This window comes from Argentina silus (genome assembly GCF_951799395.1).
Source record: "Argentina silus genome assembly, chromosome: 2".
NCBI classification, from domain to species: domain Eukaryota; kingdom Metazoa; phylum Chordata; class Actinopteri; order Argentiniformes; family Argentinidae; genus Argentina; species Argentina silus.
In genome coordinates, this window is record NC_139656.1 from 23,652,211 (window position 1) to 23,672,663 (window position 20,453).

At 41.0% G+C, this 20,453-nt stretch overlaps 2 protein-coding genes across 2 annotated transcripts; both read left to right on the top strand.

Annotated features, from left to right (window-relative positions):
• Positions 1 to 762: 762 nt before the first annotated feature.
• Positions 763 to 3,765, top strand: and3 (actinodin3; the record flags this gene model as incomplete). The annotated part of the gene is made up of 5 exons (XM_083665237.1): positions 763 to 798; positions 2,085 to 2,148; positions 2,365 to 2,409; positions 2,689 to 2,849; positions 3,061 to 3,765. Exons 2-5 carry the CDS (start codon positions 2,091 to 2,093, stop codon positions 3,763 to 3,765), a joined length of 969 nt encoding a protein of 322 aa, XP_083521363.1. The 5' UTR covers positions 763 to 798; positions 2,085 to 2,090.
• A 7,271-nt stretch (positions 3,766 to 11,036) lies between these two features.
• Positions 11,037 to 14,078, top strand: vamp2 (vesicle-associated membrane protein 2; the record flags this gene model as incomplete). The annotated part of the gene is made up of 5 exons (XM_083665239.1): positions 11,037 to 11,077; positions 13,045 to 13,144; positions 13,457 to 13,615; positions 13,874 to 13,925; positions 14,062 to 14,078. 5 exons carry the CDS (start codon positions 11,037 to 11,039, stop codon positions 14,076 to 14,078), a joined length of 369 nt encoding a protein of 122 aa, XP_083521365.1.
• Between the last annotated feature and the right edge of the window lie 6,375 nt (positions 14,079 to 20,453).

Sequence of the window (20,453 nt, forward strand, 5' to 3'; positions counted from 1 at the left end):
AAGAATATCCAGCCTAAAATTAAGGTTTTCAGAACAAGCACCCCTATGGCGCCATGGCAGTAATAGCCCTTTAGATTTTCTTTCTTTTTTCTTTTTTTTTTTCAGTCCATTTACGCAAAACAGAAGTCAACCCTGCGCCCCTCAACCTGCTTGACTTGCCAACTAACATGTTAAAACGGAAAACTCCAGCTGTTTTGTGAGAAGGGGTTAATTTTGCCGTTCAAGCACGTTTCGTCAAGAAAAGGGTTGTTATTTCAATGTCACCCCATCTGATAACCGAACAAAGTTTAAAACCTGACGGTTGAAAAATGTGGAGCCATTCTGTAGCCATTTGGTAAACGCGTGTCATACCATGCGGTTCGTGTCATCCAGGTTGATATTAACGGGTTAGGTCCATGTGTTGTAGTTTGAGGTCTTCCTTCCTTAAGGTTCCTAACAGGACCATGTGCTGCTCTTAATTTGGGAAAGATGCCTAAACTTCAAGGGACCAACTAAACCTTCTGCTCTCAGTGGGTGCTCGGCTGACAATTTTTTACAACAAATTGGATTTCATTTGAAGTTTGACTTTTATCGTTATTCCCTCAGGTACACTCACTAATAATAATGCCTAATGAGCGCTTTAGCCCTTTCAACGTCTAAAGAAGAAAATGATTGTAGATGCGCAAGGGGTGGAGTTACTCTGGGCCAATAGCCAATGAAAAACAGGCAAATTATGAGTAGCATATTAAGATCAGTATTTATTAACTGTTATGTTCTCCTAGACCGACATTGGACTGTGAGACACGGATGCAAGTGTAGGTGAGTAGAACTCCGATTTTTTCCTATTGAACATCATGATGACATTGATGAAATAGACATAATAATGCCTATTAATTGATAGAGAAACTGCATCTCCATACTCATTATATACTGAGTGATGACTCGATTGCTTTATTATTACAGTATAGATTAGCATGCATCTCCAGTGTGATTCGTTTTATTTTAAGGGTGTTAAAATGAGTACCGACTGTAGTTGGTTTTCCCAAGAGGTTTGCAATTACTGTTTGCAATTAGTTAAGACTACTTGTATATTTTGAAAAGGTTTAAAGCCACCATCCGTGAGTTTTTCATTAGTCATGAGAGTAACACAACTTTATTACCTCATCATAACTAAAGCAGAACGTTTGCTCTATTGTTAACATTTCTGCCAGGCATGCAGAAATCACTGACCAGTTCTTTTAAAAAGATTGACTTGCATGGATTCAACTTGCATAAGTCATCTTTTTTTTTTTTTAATCAGCTCATTGATGTTGTGGCAATTGGGGCACCATAGCCTTGTGGGAATAGCTAGGGAGACCTTTAAATATACATATTTCAATCAATATCTATTCAAAAGTCATTTACTGCTGCTCAGTCATGAGGGGCTGCATTTGAGTTTAGCTTTAAGTCATGTCATATTTAATATGTTCACTAGGTAAAATGAATGATTGTATCATCAAATAAAGTATTGTTTTTAGGGTTGGGCAATATCCACATTTTCGTATTCACAATATTACTTTAGAAATGTTGTTAATTGCTGAGCTATGGTGGAGACATGCCAACATGAGCAAAAAGGACCGAACTGCAACGCATAGAGTGTATGGCTGGTGTTGTAAATAGCCTGGTGAAACAAAGAGACATGTTTTCACCGCTAGATGTGCTGTGCGTGGCAAAAAGCGAGATACAGCACTTGTAGTTATGCACATATCTTTAGTTTTAAGCACTTTCACAAACTATTTTCTGTAAGTGAACAATATCACAATATGCTCCATATGCTCACAATATTAGATAATCGGCCCAAATCCTAATTGTTGTCATCTCTGCTTATCTGATTTCCTCACTCCCTACAGCTGCAAAGAGCTACAGTACATTAACTTCTGAATTAGTGAAAATGTGTTTGGAATGAGCTCTAATCCTGTAATATGGTGCTGTGGGAACCAGTAGAACTCTTGAAAGGCATATGAGAGTAATGTGTTTGTTCCCTGGTAGAAGCAGATGCAAAGAGTAGAAATCATAATGTCACATGTACTTCTAGTCCAGTCAGTTGGCTTTGTGTGTGATTGCAGGTGACAATGATGATTGCTCGGGTTGTCCTGACGGGGACACTATGCTGCCTACTGTCGCTGCCAGGTCTGTTTCAACACTAAGCCAATATAGTTCTGGATAAACACAGATGGCCTAAATGTGGGGTTTTCTAAAACACTAGATGGCAACTGGCTTAACACTACATGGTCTACACACGCAATATAAATCAACTCTGCTCCTCTTATTCAGACTCTCACTGTTGTCTTCACACCCTCTCACTCTGTTTGTGTTCTCTGCTCTGCCCTCTCTCTTTTCCTACAGGTTTCCTGGAGGCTACACCGCTAATGAAGATGAGGAAGGCTGAAGGTGATAGGGAAACATGTGTTTCTGCTACTGCCACATATATCCACCATGTGCTTATTTAGCCGTGTGCTGATCTTACCTTGTGTGCACGTGTGTGTGTGCGCGTGTGTGTGTGTGCGTGAGCGTGTGTGTGTGTGTGTGTGTGTGCATGTGTGTACGTGCGTGTGCGTGCGTGTGTGTGCGTGCGTGCGTGCATGCACGTGTGAGTTTGTTCTCTATTTTTGATGTAATTTGTTGTTCCAACCCTCCTTTCCTTGACCATGATTCCTGCCTCTCTTTCAGCAAATGCAGCTGTTGGGGTAGTCAGCATAGACTCTGCCCAAGCACATGGCTTTCTGTCTCAGTCACGCCCAAAACGGAACCTCAACGCTAAATGGTATCATACCACACCTGACTTTCAGTCCTACTACAATTTCTACAACAGCATTGGGCACACTGAAGGAGTAAGTGAAAGGATGTTTTGGAATATTTCAAACAGGAAATTTAGTTAGAAATGAGTTTCTTCAGGTTAAGCGATAGATAACACCATTTCACTTTGTACCCCCTTGTCACCCCCTTGACCCCTCTTTACCCCTCTTTACCTCAACCCATCTCACCATTCATTTTCCCTTCTCATCTCTCCTTTTTCAACGATGGCTCTCTTGTCTATCTCAGCTGAATGAGATTAACAGGATCAAGATGCTGTATCAGCAAATGCGTCACCTGGAGCAAGTCCATGGCCCTGATGCCTCCAAGTACCAGAATGCCCTGGGTGTACTGACCACCACTACACCACCACCCACCACCACCCAGCCTCCTCCTCCTCCCACGACACCACCGCCACCACCACCACCACCCTCGTATTTAGACGCTGATGTCATTTATCTGTGTAACCCCAAAGACCCGCTTTGTAAACCTCAAATCGTCTACCTGCCAACCGGTGCTGTTCCGGTCCTCTGTGATCCACGATACCACCCTGCCTGTCATCCCAAAACGAAATCTGCACCTGTGGAACCAGCTGCTGCTGCAGCACTGCCTCCTCCTCCTCCTCCTCCTCCTCCTCCACCACCCCCTCCCAAAAAATCTCTTCCACCTCCCCCTCCTCTTCCTCCTATCATCATGAAAGGAATGGAGTACGACTGCGATCCTTACTGGGACCCTGACTGCCTGATTGACCACCCACCTCGCCCTGTCGTGGCAACTTCGCTACCACCCCAAGTTGAGGAGAAGGTGGAGGAGGAAGAACCTGCATCTGATGAGATTGGGGCCCCAGCACCAGTGGAAAAGAGTAAAGTCACCAGCCGTTTCTTTGACCCTTATGATTACCGGCGTGACCTCTTTGACCCGTACCGATATGCTAACCCTACCCCTGAACCCTAGTGAAAATCAGTGGATCAGTACAGGTATGAATGTGAATAAAGTCATAATAAACCAAAATGAACACAACAATTTCATCATGTATGACACTTATTCAGTGCTACCGGAACATAAAGCTGGAGAATAAAGCTTTGAGAAAATGGTTACACATTGTTTTGTTCTAAAGACAATATAATTATTATATATTACATTCAACGTTGTGTGTGTGGCTTTTTAAATAAAGTTAGCCTAATATAAAGGGAGTATCCCTTATGAACCATGTGCCATTCTATGTGGTGCAAGGGCGTCCTCCAGTGGTGAACTGAAGAGAAACAAGTGCATTCTAGGCACTCCAGGCCGTGGACACCATCTTGTTGAGGGACACCTGTAAGGCTAAAACAATATACAGTGTATCTCTTAAAACTGTCCATGCTTGTGTTGTTCAAGTAGACTTTTCTCTTTGAGTATTACAACCACTGATTGATAACAACCGAGCAATATGTGTTTAATGGGTTACAGTCAAACAAATGAGAGAAATGATATTTTTGCATTGTTAGCTGCAGTGGACTTTCAAACCCACTACAGGAACCACCTTGCTTCCGTCAGGTAGCGTGGCCGAGCGGTCTAAGGCGCTGGATTTAGGCTCCAGTCTCTCTGGAGGCGTGGGTTCGAATCCCACCGCTGCCATTGAGTTTTAACAGCATTTCCCATGTACTACTGGTGTGTTGTTGGCGTAAACTGATTTAGGTGAGCGGCTGAAAATCAACTGACCATCGTCATTCAACGTACATACGTTTGACGATCGTGCGCGATGTCATAAATATGCAATTTTAAAATATGTAGAGAAAGATTAAATATCAAATATTACTATAACCAGTAGCCTACTTAGCGATCATTTATTCGGAACAATGTTTCGCAATGCAATTTCGTGAGTCGTGACCCTCCCTGTTAGATTTGTCCTTTATTAGTTGTAAACAATTGACTGAAAACACGTTATGCAAAAGGCCCCGCTGGGATTCGAACCCAGGATCTCCTGTTTACTAGACAGGCGCTTTAACCATCTAAGCCACGGCGCCTGACATCCAAACCACGGCGCCTGACAGTCAAAAACGCTGAAACATAGTGTACCAAATTATTTTGAGGAAAGTATTTCAAAACAGTAGCTGTATAGTCAATTGAACTGGGAACTAGTCTCCGTCGCGAGAGAAGCAACCTTACATAATTAGAGAGGATAGATGCGACCACAGCCATATGCGAAGAAGACTTTGTATTTTATTTCCTGTCCTATCTCGACAAAACTCCACTATCCAATGCTTCTTGACATGTACATTGTCAATTTCTATATCCTTAAATGTGTACACGGCATAGTATGATGTGTCCAACTATAGCCAACTACAATTTTCAAAGCTCTAATCTACACAAATGTAGCCATTTCTCAGGACAAAATCACTTCTTCCGACGAGGATGGGATTCGAACCCACGCGTGCAGAGCACAATGGATTAGCAGTCCATCGCCTTAACCACTCGGCCACCTCGTCTTGTGCTCCAGCGCGCGAATACAATGTCTAAATCTCGTTGTACACCTTACATCTTATGTAAAATGGCAAAACTGTGGTCAAAGGTAAACGACGGTGTCGCTATTCTTTCCGAGACTGAGAAGAGAGGAAGCACACTCATTTCTCCATTAAGCGTTACTACTAATTTGTGTCTTACATTTCACAGAGTTAAGATCATCAGTTGTAATCAGATAAGGACATAAGGAGTGTTGCTTTTCTCCAAATATCTGGTGAGAATAATCATATCTCATCGCTGTCCAATCATCATGATCTGCAACTTCATTAACGAAGTAACAGGTAAGGATGTACCTCACTGACGATAGACAGAAACAGTGTTCGAAATGGCCATGTATGCGGGGAAATTAATTTCCATCATGGGTGCAACACACAATTTTAATCACTGCTGCTGGTAATTGTCACATGTAATTTAGACATACTCCATCGTAGATATTTAGCAAAATTGTTATGAAATGTGAATGAAATGTAGGAATAGGCCGTGGAAAGTCTACTCGATTTAACTAGAGAAGTCTTTACGGTAACATTTGCATATTGTCAGCACAATCAGTTTAGAATTAAATATTTTTTTCCTCCACTGCACTTGACGCAAAATTGTGGTCAAAGCTGAATTACGCTATAGCCATTATTATCAGAGAAAATAATAGATTTCCAACCATTCAGGAGTTGTTACACAAGTTTACAGTAAGGCAAATGTTAACAGAATAACGACGCATTATTTTATTAAGTCTCACATTTGACAAAATCATGATCGTCAGGTGTAATCAGATAGGGACATAAGGAGTGTTGCGTTTCTCCAAATATCTGGTGAGAATAATCATATCTCATCGCTGTCCAATCATCATGATCTGCAACTTCATTACTGAAGTAACAGGTAAGGATGTACCTCACTGACGATAGCTAAGAAACGTGTCGGAGACGATCATGTATGCGAGGCAAGTCATTAGAGTCATGGTTACAACATAAAAAAATGTTATCACTTCTGCTGGTAATTTATACATCTATTTTAGACATACCCGATCGTAGATATTTTGTAACATCGTAATGAAATCTGAAAATGTAAGCGAATAGGCCGTGGAAAGTCTACTCTGTTCAACTACAGAAGTCTTTGCGGTAATATTTGCATATTGTCAGCACGACAAGCCTTCCCATTGGTGCTTACGACGATTACATTTATTTGTTTTTGAATTGAGAATTTGTACTATCGACCCATATGATAACAAACATTTACTGTTAGTCTAGTTTTGAATACATTTTTGCTTAAATTACGTCTTAATATCGCCGAATAAACAAAGGGGAACCTACCTTCCTCTCCAAAGTGTGGACTGCCACTGCCCCTAGTGGATTCAAAGGGTAAATTGGTCAACTGGTGTTCGAAAGCGTACACATGTTTAAATGTCTGAGATGAAGTTAACGACTACACACTTGGACATATTTGCACATAGGTGGAAAATGCTCAATATCGCAAAAGGAAGACCGTTGTTCACTAAATGGCCATGCTGCAAAGTCTAAATTGTCTAGGCCTATTATCAAAATCAATGGGCAAGTAAGTCAGGTATTAGGTCCTAATTTAGGGTTAGTGTTAGTTTTTACTGTTTACAACATAATAATAGACGAACTTAGTTCCTGTTTTGCAGCATGTAAATAATCTTTGATGGTACTTTAGTGACGACTCTGCTCTCTGTCAATCGAGACGCACACAGTCAGTGGCAAGTCGCCAGGCTGTTACAAATGCAATGAAAAGGCGCAGATAAGAAAATGTGCGACACATACAGAAAACAACATTGCTTACTGGTTCATACCAACAATCGCTCCTCCTCTAGCATCCAACTGTAAGAGAGATTAATATTGCCCTCTCCAACACTCACTTGAGACCAGCTTCCAAAGCATATTTCAAATGTTAGTATCTCTACAACTTCATTCCCCTTGTCCTCGGCATGATCTGAGTCATGACATGCCGTGACAGTACCAGTGGTAGTACCACTACACTTCGCTAGGCAGCTCACCCCGGGCCATAGGATAACTTACTATTAAGTTGGGAAAAGGCTTTTATATCTATGTCATACTACTAGCTACGCTTCTTTATGCTAGAAAACGTAACATCCAAAAGGGTTTCAATAGCCTACACAAACTTGCTGAATAACTAACAAGTGAATATCTCGATAGACATGATAAAAATCTCTCGCTGCTAGCACTAGCAGAATGTACCGTCCACCCCAAGGTTGTGACACTTCTCCATCTTCTTACCGACTATGACCATAATCAAATATCAGGTAAAATCAGACCACGGCTAAAGCAATCGATATTATTGTGGTTATCAACGTTTTGGTAAAGAAAGACATGCACCTTTCCATTTTGACTAGTCTCGGTAAATAGCTAGTTTAGATATTTGCTGGCTAGACGAGCTAGCCAGCGGTTAGTGCGCGAAACTAATTAAATGGTTGGCGCCAAGAGAAAAATACATATACATACATAATACCTTTACATTAATTCCTTATCCTTTTTTTTACCTTCTAGATTAGTTTAATTGTTAGGAAAAACTTGAGTTCCTTAGCCTCTCTCCGGATATTTTATAGCCTCTACATAATTACTTGATTGAAGCAAGGATATGTTGTTTAATTTATGGGGTGAAATAAAACATAATTTACCAACATCTTTTAAAGATTCCGGTTGTAGGTTGGAAATGTGAACATGTAAGATAGCGTGGCCGAGCGGTCTAAGGCGCTGGATTAAGGCTCCAGTCTCTTCGGAGGCGTGGGTTCGAATCCCACCGCTGTCAATCTGTTTCTTTGCTCTTAGTGTATTAATTTAGATATGAGGTGAGTATATTTGCACAAAATTACCATGATTATTTAGTCTAGTACTTATTTCCTATATATTATTTTTGTAACCGGTTATATATTTTGTAACCGGTTATATTATTTTAGTAATGGTTTTTGCCATGGCTAATTTGTATTCCTAAACAAAACCGGGAATTTGAATTAAGATTCAATAACATTTATTTCAATTTGAGAATTTCAGGTTAACCTATCACTTTGACTTCAACCTGGAGCACCACACCCCCTTTCTACGCCATTTTGTCGACACACCATCTACGTAGGCCTATCTAATGATTCGACCCTCATAACGATAATGTGTTTTATTCAACTAATAGCCTATGGTTTTGATATAATAGATTAGGCTTGTCCTCATTATGAATTATGCGTTCCAAAACTACACAGCCACCACTGGTAACACTTGACCGTGAATTGGCTCTATGCTTTGTCACAGACATGGCTGCTCTCTACCATTCCTTTGGCTGGCCACCCCTTTCAACCTGCGGCTCCCGGGATGACGAATGACGTCATCAAGCCATCTTTGTTCCCTTAATCCAAGCGTCTGTTTATTACATGTTCATTACTGTAGTGACACAGAGACCCGCGGTAGCTCAGTCATTATAAAGAGGTATTTTGCGAGGTGCCACACGATCTGAGATTTAGAAAAAGGGGAAAATTTATAACCGGGGGGAATATACACCTTTTTGGTAAACATTATCACTCCCTCATAGAAAACGCCAGAAGAGTGAATCGACCGAGAGGGAGCGAGTCGAAAAAAGAGCGCTGAAGGCAACCCACTCAACAGCCACTTATTAGGCGACTACATTCCAATCGGATTTGCGTACATTAATAAACTACCATAAGAAATGTGAGTATCACATGTTTGTTGCAGTGTTTAATGTGATTTATTATATTCGTGGTCGGTGTGTAGTAGGACGCAAGCCTTGTTGTTCAGCGATGGTTTAAAGACAATTAAATGAACAATTGTCTCCAAGGCATATACTGCATTTGCATCACTGCGCCAGTGTGGTTAAAGATCCTTATCATTCTATCATTATGTTTTCTTTATGTTCAGTTGTATCCTATACCTGACCATTTAGCCTACAGAGAATATTTATAATACACGCAATAACATTAGCCTAGGCTAGAAGCCAGTATAGGCATCGAATAACGATTACTTGTTGGCTCCTGTTTAATGCCAAAATTATTTGCAAGTAGCCGACAAATAAATTGGCTATTTGTAGTTAGCTAATCGCTGTTTGTTTGCCTACATTTTCCCCAGAGCCTATTGAAATATAGCCTATATATTTTTCATCCCTGGGATATTGGACACGCACACGTTTTCTCCGGATTGGACTGGTTTGATTTGAATGGGTGGTCGTCCATATTCGTCTGTAGTCCATCTACCTATTCATTTGTAATTTTCATATAGCCTGGGCTAGAAGCCAACAGCAATTTCCTCATTGCGTTATTTGGATAGATGCTTGGTTTCTGTCATTCTGACAAGACAGAATAAGCGGGCAATAGACACTAGCGGCGTCGAACTAATATCTTGTTTAATTGTATTCCATCCAACATCTTGCACCTGTTATTCACAGAGAAACGACAGATCCGTATTATTATCATGCTTGTAGCCCAATTGAAGTAGGGTACACTATTATTAGCCATCTTGTGGGCTTAGCCTACGTGATATTGCTAACCAACTGTGGGGGTGGGGGTAGCCTAACTGACGCTCATATCTGTCGATTGTCACGCGAGGACGGACAAAATCTTTTATTTATTTTTTTGTTTCAATGGGTAAGCTACTGGGGATGTGTCCGTTTACCCGTGTTTTATTTGAATAGCTCGTTCGAGTTTGTTTTTTCAGCGACTGGGTCGCAGGTGTTTCAATGACGGGAAGATGGCCGTGGCAGCCTTTTCTCTGCCGATTTATGCATAGAAACAAGTAACTGTTGAAGCATAGGCCTACAGGTCGTTGAAACCAGGCCACGAATGTCTTACAGCAATATGTTGTTGAATTACTGGAAATGTAGCGATAGGACACCCTTGGTCTTGAATTTCTTCATATATTTTCTCGCATAACGCCCTTGATAAACTGGTGGTGACTGACATCGCTGTTCTCATTAAACTCAGACCGGCCTAACCTTATCAGCAAATAGCCGATGAAACCCCCTGGCCTCTCCCTTTTGTTCAGAAACCACGGCACGACTGAAAAGGGAAATATTCCCCATCTACGAGATTTATTATAATAGGCCTTATGACAAAGGGAACCAGACTAGATACCCGTGCAAAGCCGAGTCGTGTTTCAGCACTGGTCAGCGCTGTCGCTGTCTTTCCTAGTAGTGCTGAAATAGACTTGCGGGCAAGATCAACTGAGTGTGTGTGTGTGTGTGTGCGCAGCTACTTAAATTCTTTCAACCAGACTGTCACATTCATGGTTATACGACGAAAAAAGGTGTTGACAACGTAGGCGACTTGTTCAAGTTGGTCAGCCATGAATAGCCGAGGCCTAGCCTAATCGCTGCGTCGTGTGTCTGCTGAGGTGAGCGATGCAGGTGGTTTAGCAAAAGGGATGTGGAAATGTTGACTACACCATGGCAGTCGCTGTCTTTATAATCAGCTGGAGACCAAATGATGGCCCTGTTGACTGAGAAAATTGCAATTGTAAAGGTAGGCCATGCCCAGGGTATTTCTAATGTCACTGTACCACCACAGCCTACACACAATATATTTGGCTCCCTTCGAATGTGTTCCCCGGCACTGTGCACATAATCGGCCGTTTAATTTCATTTCAAGCCCTGAGAAAACAAAGAAATGATGTAGGCTACGAAACACATGCCGTTATTGTAGTGGGGGGTTCCAGAAATCGTCCTCGTTCATCCATCTTCTCGCTTTTCCTCGCGGCGCAATGACGATGGCTTTTTCCGCGGTGAAGGTGAAAGAGGCTGGGTATAGGATTTGGGCTCTAAAAATAGAATCGTTGTAAACGAGATGACAAAAGGTATGTCCTAGTCGTTTACTTTATTATGGAAGCGACAGACGGAGAGCAAACAATTTGGCCAACATTACAATCATTTATTTGACCAGGTGCCACACATTACCGCGAATTATAATGTGTTACTAGACAAGGCTTTGCAATCGAAAACATCCAAGACTGTAGCAAAGGATTTATAGCCACATGGGGATTAGCTATCTGTTAGGTGGCCAAAGCCAAAGGTGACCTTTATACATAGTTTTGTCTCACTCTGGTGGAGAAACTGTGTCACTACATACAGGCACACAACTTTGTGTTGAGAAACCAGATTGAAAGCGAACATGCTGTGCATTACCCATATACACTATAACTTATTGTTGGATATTAATTGGATTTTACAGCTCTCAATCTGTAAATAAACAATTGGGACTGGTTGCTCACTCATGCACACATCATGTAGAGCAATGTAGAAAACCATCAAACAGTAGCAATAGCACACACAGCTAATTTACCACTGCCCTGCATTGCTGGAACTACATATTGCTATCCAAACAAAGGTGGGAACATGTTGCTCCGTTGTTCACACAGTGAATGACCAACACAACACCAGGAGGACTGATCAGGGCAAGAACAGCTCATTGAGGAAGGAATCCCCTGGCACACTGCCTTGCCTCTACAGTACAGTGTTTTTAGCCTCCTGATATGACTTTCCATATGTGAAATTGTAGTTTACTCTTGTCAGAAACATTTTTGATCGCTGGTAGTGTGATCATGATAAGCAATTTAGAATAAATACTCACCACACACTATCACCAGAGTCATTAATAGAGATGCTGACTATGGCTCTGCACATCTCAGCCTAAACAATACTCAGCTGAAGGTTGCAGGCCAGGATGGTATCTCCTCTAGAGAAGACATGCAGCATAGAACAGGTTTCCATGAGGACATACAGTGTGATGGAGGTAGGCCAGGTTGCAGCTCATTCAAATGGGAAATATAACAGCATTGATAAATCAATGGATTCTTAGTGAAATTAGTCAGCCCTCAGAAAAGCATGTCACAAGCAAAATAAAATAAATAAAGACAGGTGAATCAGTCATCGGTAATATGTGAGGTTTTCTCTATAGTCTTATATTCTAAAGCATTTTACTCCTGGATTTGAATTGGATAACCCCCCAGTAATGTCATGCGTTACATTACATTCTAAACGACTCAAATCTAATTATATCTAATTAAATCTAAGTAGGCTTATTTGTTCATATTGACAATCATCGCGACCTTAGTGTCCATTGTGTCTACTCAGTCATAAAACATTCATTGTGTTCTGCTGTGTGCGATCATGGAATTTGACCTGATGCAGAAGGACCAGATGTAGATGTAGATGTCAGGACTTGTACATTTACCTTTCTTGTTACCCTTCTGACGCCTACTGTGGTTTGAAATTAATATCAATAATGGTTTGGTCATAATGGTTTGGTCATACTCCGTTCATACTACGTTCATTCAGAAGTGGCGTACGAAAAAAACGCCCACTCAACATGCTTCAGTAGTGTGTCATGATGTATCCAATGAGAAAGGTGCTGGAAGCACTCAGGTTTTGCATTATTGATAAAGGTTCTTCAAAAGATTAAAGATCATTTCATTTAGGCCTTGGATGCCAGTGTTAAGCGGTTACATATCACATTTTTGTTCAGTATGTGTAAACCCATTTAGACTGTTGTTGAGGTTCATTTTAAAGTGAGAGACCCAATTGACTTGATCCAATATAATATTGGAATTCTGCAACACTAACTGCTGAGTTTTTCTTATAGTACCCACGGTTTTCTGATATCTTATCGTTATGTTTATGCACAAGCTGACTGTTGGCCTACTAATACGATTTCTTGCATTATTGAAGGTGACTAGCCTTGGGCCTAATGGACGTGTTGTGTTTCATTGATAGGTCTGCCCCAGCTGCTGGCCCCCCTGCCGATGGAGCTCAGCCCCCTCCCAACACCACCAGCAACCGACGCCTGCAGCAGACACAGGCACAGGTGGATGAGGTGAGTAACCCTCATCCATACACACAGACACACCTTTGCATTTACAGACATAGAGACTAACTAACGCTCAGACATTTTTTTTAATGTAACATCTTCACCAGTTTGTAGATCTGATGAGGCCTTCTGTGTGCTCCCACGCTGTGAATACTCATTCAAACTTTTAATTGAAACAATCGGTCAATACTGTAGACAGAATGTATACGAGCACACACAGAAACTCCCAAGTGGACAGGAATGAGTGTTTGGCTGTGTTTGTCTCCCTGCCCAATCCCTCACTCCTCATCCCTGTTTCCATCCATGTGTTTTCCTCAGGTGGTGGATATCATGCGTGTAAACGTGGATAAGGTTCTGGAGCGCGATCAGAAGCTTTCAGAACTGGATGATCGGGCCGATGCCCTGCAAGCTGGAGCCTCACAGTTCGAGACCAGCGCTGCAAAACTCAAGAATAAGTACTGGTGGAAAAACGCCAAGGTGAAGGCATAAAATAAGACAGAGATGTACCGTAGAAATATTTCGACATGATGGGTTTTTTACATAGGGCTTTGAAGACTAATCCTTTAAAATGGAATGATTTTGATTTTGTGGAACATTCCAAAAAAATCACTAAATGCTGAATTTAATCTTATAATAACTGCTACTGCTGTGTCAATAACTGTAATGTTTTACCTCTCCTTATCCCCATCCTCCCTGTCTCACCATTTTGTCCATGTCCAACCTTGCTTTCTCTAGATGATGATTATTCTGGGGGTGATATGTGTGATTGTCCTCATCGTTGTCATCGGTAAGGGTCAATCACTGACAATGGAACCCATTTTAACAATTCTAATGCATCATCCATTCTAAATGAAGACATACAGTATACTGTGTTTGTGTTGGCCTCTTTTCTCACTTCCTGTCTCCCTTTCCTCCTTCCGCAGTCTACTTCAGCACCTAAGATGAGTGGCTCCTACCCCAGTCTGCACTCGAGACTGCCCGCTTCCTTGCAACAGAAAATCCTTCAAATCTATGACAAAATTAACCACTGACGATTCATTAATTAGATTGCTCCCCAAATAGTCTTAATATGACCCCCCCGACCCCCCCCCCCCCCCCCCCCCCCCCCCGAGCACCTGCTTCCACCGCCTCACCTCTGGACCCCTGTCAATCTTCGTCCTGTGAGTCTGTGGCCCCGCCTCCTTTGTAAATACTTCCTGCTTTTCTAATCTGTTGTTCATACTCAGAACCCAATACTTGTTGTGATTATTACCAATGACAACAATAGAAAAAGGAAATGATGACCCTGGCGATAATTGTTATATACCAGATATGAAATATATATATATAGTTCTTTGTAGAGTTTTATTCTGATATAATGTTTTTGTAGGTTGTGTGTGGGTGTGCGTTTTGTATTTTTTAATTTTTGTATTAATTTTACTTATGCTTCAGATTTGAACTACTGCCTATTAATCAGAGTGTGTATATCTTGCACGGTCTCTAACTGTCTCTGCCTGTCTCTGGCTTTCTCTTTCTTGCTCTCACACAGAGTATAGGTGCATCTTCGCACAGTGGAGTTAGTCTCTTTTAACCGAAGTACTTAAACAATATTCCCATCCTTTTCTCCAATCTTTTGTCTCTCTCTCTCCCTCTCTTTCTCTCCCTCTCTCTCTCTCTTTCTCTCCCTCCCTCTCTCTCTCTCTCTCTCTCTCCCTCCCTCTCTCTCTCTCTCTCTCTCTCTCTCTCTCATATCTTTTAGCCATACTGTTTCCTTAGCATCCTCTCCTCCTCTCCTCCTCTCCTCCTCTCTTTCTCTCTTTCGGTCTCTGTTAAACTTTCTCACCTTTCTCAATTATACTTTTTCTCTTTTCATAAACTGCCACAGTAGAGTTGGACCAATGTCTGTAGATGTTTTTTATTTTACTTATTTAGTGTCTTATTTCGAAAACATTCCTTCATTGCAATCTAGTACAAATGCTGTCAGTGTAGCACATGTATGTGTAAGTATCTTTGAAAACGAAAATAGGTATATAAAGAGAACATGAATATTATCATCAATATCAATATAAGAAGCCAGAGTGGAAAACAATGATATTGATAGAAATTATGGATTAATTGTTTTTGTTTCGTGTATCAGGATTTGAACCTGTCCAATTTGTTCTCTTGTGAACATTTTCAGAAACATTAAATATGATGTCGCTGTAACATTGCACCCATCCGACAGGGAGGTCATCAATAACATCCTCGGTATGGACATAAAAATGATACTTTACACCTAAGGGTTCAACATGCTAACGGTGTACAAATGTGGCTATCAACAGAATTATTGGTTTAAAAGGGTTAGGGCTCAGTCGACCATGCCCTACCTGAGGACACAGATAAGCCTTAGTCTCTCATCATTCAAAAAGATTTTGGCGGCCAAACTATTCCCATACACACTTTATTTTGTGTAGGGGGAGTGGCTGATTGAAAAGGGGGAGGTGGTTTAAAATGCACAAATAACCTTGTTTTTGATGGCGCTGTTTGGCTGGTCAACGGCATGACCGGCCGAGAGAGAACCTCATGCAGCAAAACCTCACCGTATGATGAGCACACACACACACACACACACACACACACACACACACACACACACATATATTCAACTCAGCCTTATTTGTACTGTAAGTGAAGGTACAAGTGCAGAGATGGATGAAGAAAATGGCACGAACACACAGTAGGCTTGTTTAAAAAAGATAATCTTGCAAGTGAATGATTTGGCCCCATGACGGCCAGCTCCATTGTCTCAGATCCAGGGAGTTGCTGTAGAACATTAATGACGCGTATTCCAAGAAATGCCATGAAAAATAGTTGTAGTATTCCCAACACACAAGCTAGTGAGTGAGTGTTTAGCTATTGCAGATGTTCTCTCTCTCTCTCTCTCTCTCTCTCTCCCTTATGTTGTCTCCCTAGTTACTGCCTTTTTCTTTTTTTAAACATAGTTATAGAGTATATTTATATAGTATATTTTTTGTGTGTGAAGCAGACAGGTAAAGAGGAGAGTTCAATCAGGACTTTATTAACTGTTATGAGCAGTGAGCGCCTCTCTACCTCTGTGCATCTTGTGTGTCTTTTTGCAGTTCAGCTCTGTAAGTTATACACTGCCAAGCAACTAGGGAGAGGCTTTTATGATCAGTTATTTTCTCATTGGTGTCCTTACTGGTTTGGTCTTAGTCTTTTGCTCTTGCATGTCCACCCCTTACCCCATCCATCTGTAACCCTGTTCCTAGTGCTATCTGCCAGGCCTGTTGTCTACTTTAGCAGTAGCAATAGAAGACAAAACTAAACACTGGCATTGTGGGATATCCTGTCTTTCCCCACTCTTGTCTCAACATGACCTCTTTCCAACCCCACCTGCAGATCTGCGTAGAAGGCTATTTTTTCCCTCAGCTCCCCTAAATGATTCAGGATCCCTGTGTGTGCTCTGTGTGCTGTGTGTGGTGGTGCAGCTCAGCCTGGAATGTCCCCGAGTTTATCCTGACAGATTAGGCCACTTAGACCTTAGAGGTAAGGTCAAGCCGTTTCCATGGTAACTCGTTTACACGAGCAGAGGGGGGAGGGGGGGTTAACAGATCAGCCAAAAGACTGTGTTGAAGTGGCCTCAGCACCTTTTTTTCCAGGTGTGTAAAGGAATGCTTGTTGGATCATTTATCTTTGTGGGCAGAGCAACTCCAACCACTTCACATCACATTGCACATATGGGTGAAATATCACACTGACACACGCACGCACGGACGCAAGCACACACACTCACACACACACAATTAGCACACACACACAATTAGCACACACACACAATTAGCCTTGGCACATATTTTTCCTGTAAAGAGTACCACCCCCCCCCCACACACACACACCCCTTACCCTTTATTCCCCTGAAGTAGAGCAAAACTAATTTACAGGAAAATTACCAAAGACCAGATTGTCTTGCTTATGCTGCCAACTGCCATCAAAAACAAGTTGAGGGACACAACATATTTTCCCTGAATCACTTAAACAGTGATTGCACTCCCCTGTTTTTGAAAGCTTAACCCAAAACACCCACATTCATGTGACTGTCTAACCCTTTCAGATTTTAGTCAATGTGTCATCCTGGCAAATAGATGGTGACTTAAATGTGCTATTTTAAGATATGCAAGAGAAACCAAAACCCAAGTAAAACGTGCTTCAGCCCCCTTCCCCTACCATAAGACTGCTGTGTATACCCAAGTCTGAAGAGCTACAGTACTTGTCTTGTGTCTTAGACACATGCTCCTATAACTAATGATAGCACAACTCCTCTTTTTTGTGTGTCTCTGTAGTGCTGACAACAATTTCAACAAAATGAAAGAAAATATCAACTTTAACTATAGCTGTTAAATAAAAACAAACAAAAAGACATAAAAAAAAATAATCTGTATTGTTCGGTGTTGTAGCGTGGGGGTGTATTTGGGGGAAGGGGGGTCCTATTTCCTCAGGTCGGAGATTATAATAGTTTATCAAGATGTAGGTGAGGACAAGAAACTTAATGAAAGCTATGTAAACATAACAATTCCAGTCAATTCGAAAATATTTGAAGGTCACAAAAAACAATTTAGAGTGGAGCCTTCAACAGGAGTTACTATCATCTCAGTGGATTGAAGTGACATGACACCACTGATCGGGGTAGGACTCTTGTGTTGTTCACAAATCCAAGGGTTGTCCTAAGAGTGCTCAGCAAATTTAGATAAAATAAAGTAGACAACATTGATTTATGTGAGTGCTCCTTTTGCTTTTTCTCTCTAAGGATGGATGTGCGCATCGTTTAATGTCCTGGCACTTTTCTGTTGTATTCTGGGGGGCTTTCTGTTTTATTTTTATTAATATTTTTTGTTTGGGGGGGGGGGTGTATAGAATATGATGTGGTGGAGAATATTGTTTTATGCCAACCTTCGGATGTGTTCAGTGACCTCATCATAGGAGGGAACCTTTTGAGCCACTGGACCTGGACCTAGGTTGGCCATAAATTCACAATACTCTGTCCACTACATTAACTTTATTTATATTTTTGGACCAAATATTTTCTTTGTAAGTTGCATAAAGTAACTTTGGTATGATGTCATTGGTTTAGACTGTGTGAACTTTGAAGGAGGGGGGGGGGGGGTGAAATAGAGACTTACTATCATGTTAGTCAGGTCAAGAAAATGGGATGTGACTTGAGAAGTCATGTCAATTGTTCAGAATGCTTAGAATGGTGTTAAGATTTGAGCCAGAATGCTGTGTTGTTACTATATTAAACATTTATTTTATCTATCATTTTGGGGAAAAACTATTTCTTGAGTTTAGGGGATGAATGCCCACATTGCTCCTGTTCGCCTGGCCTTACAGGAGGGACTAGACTGGGGGATCATGGATAATGTGTTCTATTCAGTTGGTTTTGTTTTATTTATTGATGTATTTATGTTTTCGATTGGGGTTGGATACAAAACAAGGTGGATTACAATGTAACAGAGGAAACCAATTGAAAACCAGAAGTACATAAAACAATTGTAGTGTAAATCTATCAATGTCTTATTATATTGATGAACATCATGGAAATATATATATATTGGAAAAACAATAATTATGATGACCTGTGTTTATTGTTCCGAGTTAGACATTTCCAGCGTGTGTGTGCGTGTATGTGTGTGTGTGTGTGTGTGTTTGAAAACAATGACAACATTAAACTAAATAAAATCGATGATAAAATGGGTCCAAATACGATTGAGTTATATGTACAACTGTGTGGTAAGATATTTTGTTACTATATATTTCATCAAGGGGCAAGCGGTGGAGGCATCTCACATGAACTTTGAGAAACCTTGCACGAAACACAAAATGAAGTCTTCACCGGAAATATTAACTGAAGAATAATAGAATAAAACACAATAAATATATAAGAATAATCGTCACAGGGTTTTAGGTCTAGAGTTATGTTATCCTTAAAAATATAAAATATCATGTGCATTGACTGACATAGCCTTCATAGCATTTATGAACCACACTCACAATCCATGCCGCACAATCCCCTAAACAGCCAAATCTAACTTGAAAGAGGATGTGAAACATAAGTTATTATGTTACGCAAAACGTCTGTGGGAAAGCAACATTTTAGTCATGTGTGCACAGATCAACAAGACACAAGACCCTTTTATTGCCACACAATCCAGGTAGGTGGAATTTGTTTGCAGCACGACGAGGAGCTCCACATTCACCATCATATCAAGCAATGACACAAGACATGGTTCTCTGTGGCTCAGTTGGTAGAGCATGGTGCTAACAGTGCTTAGGTTGGGTGTTTGATTCCCGCTGGGATCATATATACTGAAAAACGTATGCACTCACTGTAATGTAAGTTGCTTTGGATAAAAGCGTCAGCTAAATGGCTTATAATAAGACAGACAACACAGAATAATACAACATGATGTACAATGAGGTGCAGTAAGATGTTCAAGACAGGTTCAGAGGTTATGTAGTGCAAGAGTTGTGTAGAACAAGAGGTAAATGTAAAAGAATAGCATCATTCACATGGATGCTGAATGCATTAAACATAGGAACCTGGATGCTCAAAATTGTTTTCGTTGTAATGGACATAGCACATACTATTTCATAACACACAGACACACTGTATATGAAATTGAGCAAATCATTCATCATTCAATCAATCGTTCATTCCACAAATCATTTATTTGTCAACAGTGTCCCGAACTTAAGGTATGTATCTAATCATATCCCTAAAACATCATTGGGCACACCCTGGAGAGGCCCTCAGCAAGACGATAGTTCGCAACAAAAATATTGTACAGCACCACCTAGTGGATATTTATCACTCTACATCCATATGCATGTTACCCATAGCCACAGGTGTATAGTTTCACTGTCATGGTGGCACCGACTGACAATGTATTTCATTGAGTTAATGCTGTGAATAGAAGGCCAGTCGAAGGCCTATATAATCATAGTATAGTTGTTAATCATAGTAGAAGTGATATGTAAGATTATAGCCCATTATTGGGAGTGGGTAAGCTAAGCTAGTGATACAAATAGTAATAGGTAAACAATTTCGTTCACACATCAAGAGAGTCTGTAGCACAATGGTAATCCTGTATCATACAAATAACCCTAGTATTTCCTGGGATTTGCCCATTCAGCCTGCCAGTGATGAACCCAAATTTACCCCGGGCCCTCTCAGACACACCTTTCTAATTCTGCAAGCCACAGCAAGTTGGCAAAGCACAGTTTCCAGGAGATTCTTCATCATATCATTAGTGTCAAAGACTCATCCACAGCAAACTAACTC